At 46.3% G+C, this 13,255-nt stretch overlaps 1 protein-coding gene across 1 annotated transcript in view; it reads left to right on the top strand.

Annotated features, from left to right (window-relative positions):
• The first annotated feature begins 6,117 nt into the window (after window positions 1–6,117).
• LOC138851151 (protein giant-lens-like) overlaps window positions 6,118–13,255 on the top strand; it is a 13,460-nt gene continuing 6,322 nt past the window's right edge. The window contains exon 1 of the mRNA XM_070079821.1: window positions 6,118–6,587. Within this exon, the coding sequence (XP_069935922.1) occupies window positions 6,207–6,587 (381 nt within the window). The 5' untranslated portion in view covers window positions 6,118–6,206. The remainder of the gene's footprint in view (window positions 6,588–13,255) is intronic.

Raw genomic sequence — 13,255 nt, 5'->3', positions numbered from 1 at the left:
TAAGAAGAGGGTCTCACAGAAAGGTACTAGTGTAAGAAGAGAGTCTCACAGCAAGGTACTAGTGTAAGAAGAGGGTCTCACAGCAAGGTACTAGTGTAAGAAGAGGGTCTCACAGGAAGGTACTAGTGTAAGAAGAGGGCCTCACAGCAAGGTACTAGTCTAAGAAGAGGGTCTCACAGCAAGGTACTAGTGTAAGAAGAGGGTCTCACAGCAAGGTACTAGTGTAAGAAGAGGGTCTCACAGCAAGGTACTAGTGTAAGAAGAGGGTCTCACAGCAAGGTACTAGTGTAAGAAGAGGGCCTCACAGCAAGGTACTAGTGTAAGAGGGTCTCACACCAAGGTACAAGTGTAAGAAGAGGGTCTCACAGCAAGGTACTAGTGTAAGAAGAGGGTCTCACAGCAAGGTACTAGTGTAAGAAGAGGGCCTCACAGCAAGGTACTAGTGTAAGAAGAGGGTCTCACAGCAAGGTACAAGTGTAAGAGGGCCTCACAGCAAGGTACTGCTGTAAGAGGGTCTCACAGCAAGGTGCTAGTGTAAGAAGAGGGCCTCACAGCAAGGTACTAGTGTAAGAAGAGGGCCTCACGGCAAGGTACTAGTGTAAGAAGAGGGTCTCACAGCAAGGTACTAGTGTAGGAAGAGGATCTCACAGCAAGGTACTAGTGTAAGAGGGTCTCACAGCAAGGTACTAGTGTAAGAAGAGGGTCTCACAGCAAGGTACTAGTGTAAGAGGGTCTCACAGCAAGGTACTAGTGTAAGAAGAGGGTCTCACAGCAAGGTACTAGTGTAGGAAGAGGATCTCACAGCAAGGTACTAGTGTAAGAGGGTCTCACAGCAAGGTACTAGTTTAAGAAGAGGGTCTCACAGCAAGGTACTAGTGTAAGAGGGTCTCACAGCAAGGTACTAGTGTAAGAAGAGGGTCTCACAGCAAGGTACTAGTGTAAGAAGAGGGTCTCACAGCAAGGTACTAGTGTTAGAAGAGGGTCTCACAGCAAGGTACTAGTGTAAGAAGAGGGTCTCACAGAAAGGTACTAGTGTAAGAAGAGGGCCTCACAGCAAGGTACTAGTCTATGAAGACGTTCTCACAGCAAGGGACTAGTGTAAGAAGAGGGTCTCACAGCAAGGTACTAGTGTAAGAAGAGGGTCTCACAGCAAGGTACTAGTGTAAGAAGAGGGTCTCACAGCAAGGTACTAGTGTAAGAAGAGGGCCTCACAGCAAGGTACTAGTCTGAGAAGAGGGTCTCACAGCAAGGTAATAGTGTAAGAAGAGGGTCTCACAGCAAGGTACTAGTGTAAGAAGAGGGTCTCACAGCAAGGTACTAGTGTAAGAGGGTCTCACAGCAAGGTACAAGGGTAAGAAGAGGGTATCACAGCAAGGTACTAGTGTAAGAAGAGGGTCTCACAGCAAGGTACTAGTGTAAGAAGAGGGTCTCACAGCAAGGTACTAGTGTAAGAAGATGGCCTCACAGCAAGGTACTAGTGTAAGAAGAGGGTCTCACAGCAAGGTACAAGTGTAAGAGGGCCTCACAGCAAGGTACTAGTGTAAGAAAAGGGTCTCACAGCAAGGTGCTAGCTTAAGAAGAGGGCCTCACAGCAAGGTACTAGTGTAAGAAGAGGGTCTCACAGCAAGGTACTAGTGTAAAAAGAGGGTCTCACAGCAAGGTACTAGTCTGAGAAGAGGGTCTCACAGCAAGGTACTAGTGTAAGAAGAGGGTCTCACAGCAAGGTACTAGTGTAAGAAAAGGGCCTCACAGCAAGGCACTAGTGTAAGAAGAGGGTCTCACAGCAAGGTACTAGTGTAGGAAGAGGGTCTCACAGCAAGGTACTAGTGTAAGAGGGTCTCACAGCAAGGTACTAGTCTCACAGCAAGGTACTAGTGTATGAAGACGGTCTCACAGCAAGGTACTAGTGTAAGAAGAGGGTCTCACAGCAAGGTACTAGTGTAAGAAGAGGGTCTCACAGCAAGGTACTAGTGTAAGAAGAGGGCCTCACAGCAAGGTACTAGTGTAAGAAGAGGGTCTCACAGCAAGGTACTAGTGTAAGAAGAGGGTCTCACAGCAAGGTACTAGTGTAAGAAGAGGGTCTCACAGCAAGGTACTAGTGTAAGAAGAGGGTCTCACAGCAAGGTACTAGTGTAAGAAGAGGGTCTCACAGCAAGGTACTAGTGTAAGAAGAGGGTCTCACAGCAAGGTACTAGTGTAAGAGGGTCTCACAGCAAGGTACTAGTGTAAGAAGAGGGTCTCACAGCAAGGTACTAGTGTAAGAGGGTCTCACAGCAAGGTACTAGTGTAAGAAGAGGGTCTCACAGCAAGGTACTAGTGTAAAAAGAGGGTCTCACAGCAAGGTACTAGTCTGAGAAGAGGGTCTCACAGCGAGGTACTAGTGTAAGAAGAGGGTCTCACAGCAAGGTACTAGTGTAAGAAGAGGGTCTCACAGCAAGGTACTAGTGTAAGAAGAGGGTCTCACAGCAAGGTACTAGTGTAAGAAGAGGGTCTCACAGCAAGGTACTAGTGTAAGAAGGGTCTCAGCAAGGTACTAGTCTGAGAAGAGGGCCTCACAGCAAGGTACTAGTCTCACAGCAAGGTACTAGTGTATGAAGAGGGTCTCACAGCAAGGTACTAGTCTGAGAAGAGGGTCTCACAGCAAGGTACTAGTCTGAGAAGAGGGTCTCACAGCAAGGCACTAGTGTAAGAGGGTCTCACAGCAAGGTACTAGTGTAAGAAGAGGGTCTCACAGCAAGGTACTAGTGTAAGAGGGTCTCACAACAAGGTACTAGTGTAAGAAGAGGGTCTCACAGCAAGGTACTAGTGTAAGAAGAGGGTCTCACAGCAAGGTACTAGTGTAAGAGGGCCTCACAGCAAGGTACTAGTGTAAGAAGAGGGCCTCACAGCAAGGTACTAGTGTAAGAAGAGGGCCTCACAGCAAGGTACTAGTGTAAGAAGAGGGTCTCACAGCAAGGTACTAGTGTAAGAAGAGGGTCTCACAGCAAGGTACTAGTGTAAGAAGAGGGTCTCACAGCAAGGTATTAGTGTAAGAAGAGGGTCTCACAGCAAGGTACTAGTGTAAGAAGAGGGTCTCACAGCAAGGTACTAGTGTAAGAAGAGGGTCTCACAGCAAGGTACTAGTGTAAGAAGAGGGTCTCACAGCAAGGTACTAGTGTAAGAAGAGGGTCTCACAGCAAGGTACTAGTGTAAGAGGGTCTCACCGCAATGTACTAGTGTAAGAGGGCCTCACAGCACGGTACTAGTGTAAGAGGGTCTCACAGCAAGGTACTAGTGTAAGAAGAGGGTCTCACAGCAAGGTACTAGTGTAAGAAGAGGGTCTCACAGCAAGGTACTAGTGTAAGAAGAGGGCCTCACAGCAAGGTACTAGTGTAAGAGGGTCTCACAGCAAGGTACTAGTGTAAAAAGAGGGTCTCACAGCAAGGTACTAGTGTAAGAAGAGGGTCTCACAGCAAGGTACTAGTGTAAGAAGAGGGCCTCAGAGCAAAGTACTAGTGTAAGAAGAGAGTCTCACAGCAAGGTACTAGTGTAAGAAGGCCTCACAGCAAGGTACTAGTGTAAGAGGGTCTCACACCAAGGTACTAGTGTAAGAAGAGGGTCTCACAGCAAGGTACTAGTGTAAGAAGAGGGTCTCACAGCAAGGTACTAGTGTAAGAAGAGGGCCTCAGAGCAAAGTACTAGTGTAAGAAGAGGGTCTCACAGCAAGGTACTAGTGTAAAAAGAGGGTCTCACAGCAAGGTACTAGTGTAAGAAGAGGGTCTCACAGCAAGGTACTAGTGTAAGAAGAGGGCCTCAGAGCAAAGTACTAGTGTAAGAAGAGGGTCTCACAGCAAGGTACTAGTGTAAGAAGGCCTCACATCAAGGTACTAGTGTAAGAGGGCTTCACAGCAAGGTACTAGTGTAAGAGGGCCTCACAGCAAGGTACTAGTGTAAGAGGGCCTCACAGCAAGGTACTAGTGTAAGAGGGCCTCACAGCAAGGTATTAGTGTAAGAAGAGGGCCTCACAGCAAGGTACTAGTGTAAGAAGAGGGCCTCACAGCAAGGTACTAGTGTAAGAGGGCTTCACAGCAAGGTACTAGTGTAAGAGGGCCTCACAGCAAGGTACTAGTGTAAGAGGGCCTTACAGCAAGGTACTAGTGTAAGAAGAGGGTCTCACAGCAAGGTACTAGTGTAAGACGAGGGTCTCACAGCAAGGTACTAGTGTAAGAAGAGGGTCTCACAGCAAGGTACTAGTGTAAGAAGAGGGTCTCACAGCAAGGTACTTGTGTAAGAAGAGGGTCTCACAGCAAGGTACTAGTGTAAGAAGAGGGTCTCACAGCAAGGTACTAGTGTAAGAAGAGGGTCTCACAGCAAGGTACTAGTGTAAGAAGAGGGTCTCACAGCAAGGTACTAGTGTAAGAAGAGGGCCTCACAGAAAGGTACTAGTGTAAGAAGAGGGCCTCACAGCAAGGTACTAGTGTAAGAAGAGGGTCTCACAGCAAGGTACTAGTGTAAGAAGAGGGCCTCACAGCAAGGTACTAGTGTAAGAAGAGGGCCTCACAGCAAGGTACTAGTGTACGAAGAGAGCCTCACAGCAAGGTACTAGTTTAAGAGAGCTTCACAGCAAGGTACTAGTGTAAGAGCGTCTCACAGCAAGGTACTAGTGTAAGAGGGCCTCACAGCAAGGTACTAGTGTAAGAGGGCCTCACAGCAAGGTTTTAGTGTAAGAAGAGGGCCTCACAGCAAGGTACTAGTGTAAGAGGGCTTCACAGCAAGGTACTAGTGTAAGAGGGCCTCACAGCAAGGTACTAGTGTAAGAGGGCCTCACAGCAAGGTACTAGTGTAAGAAGAGGGCCTCACAGCAAGGTACTAGTGTAAGAAGAGGGCCTCACAGCAAGGTACTAGTGTAAGAAGAGGGCCTCACAGCAAGGTACTAGTGTAAGAAGAGGGCCTCACAGCAAGGTACTAGTGTAAGAAGAGGGTCTCACAGCAAGGTACTAGTGTAAGAGGGCTTCACACCAAGGTACTAAACACTAAATACTAATGGGCTGTAGATGCAGTACCCAGCATATCATTGTTGGTCCTCATAGACCTTAGGTCAGAGGATTGTGGTCACTGAAGACGGTGACCACATGAGGTGAACTGGTCAAGAACACGTTGTAATGTTCCAGGGCAAGTACCAGGTCCATGACCTCTTTCCCAGTGGTGAGTAGGCTTGCTGATAGGCCATAGGATAGAGAAGGTTCGTTTGGAAACAGAACAAGTGCTTCCTGACGCGGGGCTTAGATGATGACCCACAGCTGAGGCCTTACGCTGGCTTACGACTCAGTCATCTTGTAATTGTTGCTGATAATCCTGGTACTTAGCTGAATAACAAGCCATGAACTGCAGACCCACCCTCACTGCTCCCACTATAATACCTCTCCCCACCCACAACACCCTCCCCACCCACAATAACACCCTCCCCCACCCACTATAATACCCCTCCCCCACCCACTGTAACACCCTCCCCCACCCACAACACCCTCCCCACCCACAATAACACCCTCCCCCACCCACAATAATACCCCCACACATAACACCCCTTCCCACAATAACACCCTCCCCACCCACAACACCGTCCCCCATCCACAATAACAACACACCCACAACACCATCCCCCACCCACTATAACACCCCCTCCACCCACTATAACACCCCCTCCACCCACTATAACACCCCCTCCACCCACTATAACACCGTCCCCCACCCACAATAACACCCCCACCAACAACACCCTCCCCCACTCACAGTAACATCTCACCCACAATAACACCCTCTCCCACCCACAACACCCCCCCACCCAAAACACCCTCCCCCACCCACAACACCGTCCCCCAGCCACAATAACATCTCACCCACAATAACACCCTCTCCCACCCCCAACACCCCCACCCACACCACCCGCCCCCACCCACAATACCATCTCACCCACAATAACACCCTCCCCCACCCACCATTACACCCTCCCCACCCACTAAACAGGTATACAAGGGTGGGAGGAACTTCATTCATTACTCTACCCCTGCCCCGTCCCCTACCCTCCAGAGGGTGGGTATAAAAGCAATGTACCCGGGCGGGTCTTCGCAGTACCCTTGGTAATCCGGCAGGAGGAGGAGGGTACCAGCATCCCCCCTTGTACCCAGTTTTAGAGGAGGGGAGCGTCGCCCCCACCCACCTCTTTGAGGATGCTCCCACAGTGGCCATGTGACTGTCTGGTGGCCCTGGTGGTGGTCCTGGTGGCCCCTCGGGGTACCTTGGGGGAAGGGATGTCCCCTACCCACGATCATGGGGAGGGGGGAACCCCCACCCACGTCTTGGGGGATGGGGTGACCCCTACCCACGCCTTGGGGGAAGGGGTGACCCCTACCCACGTCTTGGAGGAGGGGGTGACCCCTACCCACGTCTTGGAGGAGGGGGTGACCCCTACCCACGTCTTGGAGGAGGGGGTGACCCCTACCCACTTCTTGGAGGAGGGGGTGACCCCTACCCACGTCCTGGGGGAGGGGGTGACCCCCACCCACCCAGAGGGGGAACCACAACACTACAAACTCTTCTACCAGTCAGGGGTGAGTACCTGTCACTTGACAGCTGTCAAGTGTTACACCTATCAAGTATGTGACACCTGTCATGTGTGACGGCTGTCAAGTGTGTTAGACACCTGTCAAGTGTGTGTGATGACTGTCAAGTGTGTGTGACAGCTGTCAAGTGTAACTGACACCTCAAGTGTGTGTGACAAGTGTGTGTGACACCTGTCAAGTGTGTGACAACACTAGTACTACCACTACCACTAGTACCATCACTTGTACTACCACCACTAGTACTACCACCACTAGTACTACCACCACTACTACCATCACTATCTCCACTAGTACTACCACTAGTACCACCACTACCAGTACACTTGTGGTCTCATTCCAGCAGGAAGGAGGGTGTTGCCCTAGGCGGTGGAGGGGGGGGGTTGTGGTTACGTGTGGTGGGATGTGGGTAGAGGGGGTAGAACCCTGAGTGGGGCTCATTCACAACAATTCCAGTCAACTGAAGGTTCACACTCAGAGCTGTGACTCGACCCCTGCAACTACAAATGAGTACACACACACACAGGATCCATACATAGCTTTAAGAAGAGGTATGATAAAGCTCATGGAGCAGGGAGAGAGTGGACCTAGTAGCCACCAGTGAAGAGGTGGGGCCAGGAGTTGTGAATCTACCCCTGCAACCACAATTAGGTGAGTACAATTAACAGATGCTGGAAGCAACAACCTGGTTGTACTATGGGTACTATAATGGGCAATACCACCATTACCACTATCTACCATCTACCGCCATCACTACCACCACTACAACTACTATCTACCATCATCTACTATCATTATCTACCATTACTACCACTGCCAATCACTGTCTATCGTCTACCACTACTAACCACCATCTACCCCCCCCCTCTCCCCTCCAGCAATACCCATTCACTTTTCTTGCTACGAGTGTTCCTGTTTACCTTCACCTCAACCCCCCCTAACCCCTCCTCTCCACACCCCCTACTATCCACCCCCTCCCTCTACCCATCCCCCACCTCCCCCTACCTATCCCCCCTCTCCCTCCATCGCACATTCCTCCTGGTATATCTACAAGAGAATACATTACTTGTACAATAGTAGTAATTCTATTAGTTGAGTAGTACTATTAGTTGAGTAGTAGTACTATTAGTTGATGTAGTTATTAGTAGTATATAGTAGTGTTGTGAGGTTTGGGGTTCCCACATAACGGTGCAGTGGAGAGATGCACAACTACTCTGGACATCATTTATTGCTGGAAAATGATGTCATCTGGGAGACTAACCTAATCTTTTCACTTCAACTAGACACCTGCAACCTCACCAGCCATCCCTGGAACCAGCAAGCTGGAGGTTTGACCTGGAGGTCAACATCAGAGACCCCTAAGACTCTTAGGACAACATTCTATTGACAGCTCCGGTCATGCTACATGCGGACATCCTCTTCGTACAATATAAATTGACTGGTAGACGCAAGTTTTGAATCTTGGGGCATGATTCTATACATTAAATAGAATGCTATTCAATAGAGAAACATATGCTCTTAGACTGTACTGAAAGCATAATAGATTTTAGTGAATCGTAACAGGAATTTGAGATCGATCAGTATTCAGGTGATCTGTGAGTTCTGGGATTAATAACCTATCAGGCGAGGGAGAACTTGGTACAGACAAGTCATGTGTTATAATCCAGAACAAGTAGTGGACGTGAATAATATGTGCAGTAGAAACTGACCCACACACTGATGACAACGAATAACAAAAACTGAAGATGGTGCGATAATAAAATATCTTTGTGTACACCCCAACTCTGCCTAGGCAGTGTTTATGTGATCTAGGGAAGGGGTCATAGTGGCTGACACTTGTGACTGAGAGGAGTCAACTTTGGTGACACTGGCTGACACGTGGGGTGCGATCACCTGTGGTGACCACGAGTAGCAGCAGCAGTCAGGACCCGTGTCAGGTTGTTAGAAGTAGAGGATACTGGTTCAGAAGGATAGTTAACCTCTAAATGCAACGCCTTGTACTGACCACTGTTCATTTCTCCAACCTTGTACTCATTACCACTCACAGTATCGTATGCCCCATGGCCTGGTGGCAAATGCTCTTGCTTCACACGGAGAGTGTCCGGGTTCGATTCCCAGTGGAGGGGTTGAAACACTGGATGTGTTTCCTTACACAGGATGTCTGTGTTCATCAGTAAAATGGGTACCTGGGTGTTAGTGGACTGGTGTGGGTCGCATCCTGGGACACAACTGACCTAATTTGCGGGAAATGCCCTGCATAAGAAAGGGCTTTTTATATAGTAGTATGCCAAAGGAAATATAAACACATATGCAGTATAATGCGATCCTTTATTGACAACGTTTCGCCCACACAGTGAGCTTTTCAAGTCACAAACAGATCTGTTTGTGACTTGGAAAAGCCCACTGTGTTGGGCGAAACGTTGTCAATAAAGGATCACACTATACTGCATATGTGTCATCAGCGAATTTGCTCATATCACTAGTAATTCCCTCATCAAGATCATTGATATATATTATAAACAACAACGGGCCCAAGACTGATCCCTGTGGAACGCCACTTGTTACTGATCCCCACTCGGATTTAACCCCATTTATGGACACTCTTTGCTTCCTGTCAGTGAGCCATGATTCGATCCACGAGAGCACCCTTCCCCCAATGCCATGAGCTGCTACTTTCTTCAACAGTCTTTGGTGCAGAACTCTATCAAATGCCTTACTAAAATCTAAGTAAATAATATCAAATTCTTTATCGTGGTCAACAGCCTCAAAAGCTTTACTGAAGAAAGTTAATAAATTAGTTAGACAAGACCGGCCTCTTGTGAATCCATGCTGAGTATCATTAATCAAGCTATGCTTATCGAGATGGCTTCTTATAATCTGAGCTATAATTGACTCTAGTAATTTGCCTACAATTGAGGTCAGGCTTATTGGGCGGTAATTTGACGGTAACGACTTGTCCCCTGTTTTAAAAATAGGAATTACATTAGCCATCTTCCACATATCAGACACTACACCTGTTTGAAGAGATAAATTAAAAATATTAGTTAATGGTTCACAGACTTCCATTTTGCATTCCTTTAGAACCCTTGAAAAAACCTCATCAGGACCCGGTGACTTATTTTGCTTCAGTCGGTCTATCTGCTTCACAACCATTTCACTAGTGACTGTGATGTTACATAATTTATCTTCTTCTGCCCACTATAAAAATTTATTACCGGAATATTATTAGTGTCTTCCTGTGTAAAAACCGAGAGAAAATAATTATTTAAAATCGAGCACATTTCATTCTCTTTGTCAGTAAGATGCCCATAGTTATTTTTAAGGGGACCTATCTTATCTCTGACTTTTGTTCTATATACCTGGAAAAAACTTTTTGGGTTAGTTTTAGAATCCCTAGCAACTTTAATTTCATAGTCCCTTTTAGCTTTTCTTATCCCCTTTTTAATGTCCCTCTTAATGTCAATATACTGATTCATAAGATGACCCTCGCCTCTTTTGATACGCCTATAAATTCCTTTCTTATGCCCTAGTAGATATTTGAGCCTATTATTCATCCATTTTGGGTCATTTCTATTTGATCTAATTTCTTTATAAGGGATAAACGTTCTTTGAGCAGCATGTATTGTGTTCAGAAAACTGTCATACTGATAGCTCTCTTCGTTACCCCAGTCAACAGATGATAAGTGTTCTCTAAGCCCATCGTAATCTGCTAAGCGAAAATCTGGGACTGTTACTGAGTTATCCCTACTATCATACTTCCATTCAATTCTAAATGTAATTGATTTGTGGTCGCTAGCACCCAGTTCCTCTGAAACTTCTAAATTATTAACAAGGGATTCATTGTTTGCCAGAACTAAGTCAAGCAGGTTATTACCCCTTGTAGGTTCTGTCACAAACTGCTTCAAAAAACAATCCTGAACTACTTCTAAGAAGTCGTATGATTCTAAATTCCCAGTCAAGAAATTCCAATCAATATGACTAAAGTTAAAGTCTCCTAGAATTACTACATTATCGTGCCTTGTGGCCCTAGCAATTTCCTCCCATAGTAGTCTCCCCTGGTCCCTATCTAAATTTGGGGGACGGTATATCACACCTAAAATTAACTTTTCATGCCCCTCTGAAAATTCTATCCAAACAGACTCTGTATGTGTTACTTCAGACTTAATACCCGTTTTTATGCAACAGTTCAAGCGATCTCGGACATACAGTGCCACCCCACCCCCCTTCCCGATACTTCTATCTACTTGGAACAATTTAAAACCCTGAATGTGACATTCTGCAGGCATGTCCCGACTTTTTGAATTAAACCACGTCTCAGTAATGGCAAATACATCTATGTTACCTGCACTAGGAACTAGTCTCAACTCGTCCATCTTATTCCTAGCACTGCGACTATTTGTGTAATAAATACTTAAAGACCCTCCTCTCTCTTTACCCTTCCTGCTCCTTTCTGTTATTCCACTAAACCTATTACTGTCCTTGTCAATTAGTGCCACTGGCTTTCCAATATCCACCTTATTTTGCCTATTACTAGTTCTCCTAGTACTCATATTACTACCCTGAGACTTCACAGTTTTCCTGCAAAAACCCATACCACTAACTATTCCTAGTTTAAAGACCTAACAGCTCCCTCCACTGCGTTGGCCAGTGCTCCCACCCCACACCTAGATAAGTGAACCCCATCCCTGGCATACATGTCATTTCTGCCATAGAAGAGGTTCCAGTTGTCAATGAATGTTACCGCATTTTCCTTACAGTATTTGTCCAGCCAGCAATTGACACCAATTGCTCTGGACAACCATTCATTTCCAACTCCTCTCCTTGGCAAAATGCCACATATGACAGGTTTCCCACCCTTCCTCCTAATTATCTCTATTGCTGACCTATACCTGCTAATCAGGTCCTCACTCCTACGTCTGCCAACATCGTTGCCTCCAGCACTGACACAGATAATAGGATTGCTCCCATTACCTCTCATGATGTCATCCAGACAGCTAACAATATCCTTCATCCCAGCCCCAGGAAAACACACTCTCTGCCTCCTACTCCTATCCTTCAAGCAGAATGCCCTATCCATGTACCTAATCTGGCTATCCCCAACAACAACAATGTTTTTACCTTGGCGTCGTCCATCGTGATGCTCCGAGTAGTCGACTCACATTCGCCAGGTAGCATTACACCACTTGTAGAATTCGTGAAGACGTTCTCGATGGTCTTCGTTGGGGTTTCTAGGGATGTCTCACTCACGTCTGCCAATGCTTCTTTGGTGCTCGTTGTGGCATTCCCAGTAGAACACTCACATTCGTCAGGTAGCACCGAGAATGGGTAATGGGTTGGAAGTTTCCACGGTAGTCTTCTGGTTTCTCGTTGTTTCTGCCTCTCCAACCGTTTTCCTGATCTTCAGCTTGGTTCCATGTTGCCCGGCCACTGACCAAGCTCCCCTCTTAACCTGGGGACTCACAACAGGAGGATTACTACGAATCCTCTTGTTCTCCTCCGTTAATCTCCGTTAATATACCTTGTACATGTACTTGTATACCTTGTACATGTACTTGTATACCTTGTACATGTACTTGTATACCTTGTACATGTACTTGTATACCTTGTACGTGTACTTGTATACCTTTTACATGTACTGGTAGTAAATAAAGATATAATGATGAACCATCACACAATGCTTATTAGCTTGGAGTGAATGTTGGAAACTGATCAACAAGTGAACCGATACTCTTTCTCAAGGTTCTGGTAGCAGGATAAACCTGAATGGAGTTAGAAACTCTAACATTACCTTTGTGTTGTATGCACACTTTACACTTGTTTATGTATTCTTAAATATCTGTTGACATATAAGGCCAAGTCAACTTGTTGCAGAGAACGATCCATGGCAGTGTGTGTGCAACACCTGGTACATCATGAATTAGTTGCAGGGTCACATTCACTAGTGACCTTGCAATAACTGATGGACTCTTCAGATAGGTGTACGAAGCTTTACTAGGCACAATAATTCTTTGTTATTAACAAAGTCACTGACAGGAGCTGCTAGTTATACAGAGTGTTTGATCTTCATCACACCAGGTTGGATCTCTTGATCATTCTTAATGTGGAAATAGATCATTACCACTGTATCATGTCCAGCTATCAAAACTTTGTGGCCCAGTCCCTGGACCCATAATGTACCTCTGTAATGTTGAGGTACAGTCCCTGGACCCATTATGTACCTCTGTAATGTTGAGGTACAGTCCCTGGACCCATTATGTACCTCTGTAATGTTGAGGTACAGTCCTTGGACCCATTATGTACCTCTGTAATGTTGAGGTACATCCACTGGACCCCTTATGTGCCTCTGTAATGTTGAGGTACATCCACTGGACCCCTTATGTGCCTCTGTAATCTTGAGGTACAGTCCCTGGACCCATTGTTAATTCTGGAACAAGGTGTATGAATTTCATCCTGTTTACAGTATCTCTCAAATGTTTTAAGCCCAAACAATAGCTGTTTCTTGCTCAGTTACAGGTTAATTTCATTCAGCCTCAGTTAAGCCCTTGTGGTTTAGCGCTCCTTTGGCTTAGCACTTCTTTTTGATTATAATAATAATCATTATATTAATAATCAGCCTTGGTTAAGACTTGACTAGTAAACAGAACTTACCATCAGTCTTT

The sequence above is a fragment of the Cherax quadricarinatus genome, unplaced genomic scaffold (assembly GCF_038502225.1).
Source record: "Cherax quadricarinatus isolate ZL_2023a unplaced genomic scaffold, ASM3850222v1 Contig23, whole genome shotgun sequence".
Classification (NCBI taxonomy): domain Eukaryota; kingdom Metazoa; phylum Arthropoda; class Malacostraca; order Decapoda; family Parastacidae; genus Cherax; species Cherax quadricarinatus.
Note: the sequence above shows the minus strand (reverse complement) of the source record. Positions and strands in the feature narration are given on the sequence as shown.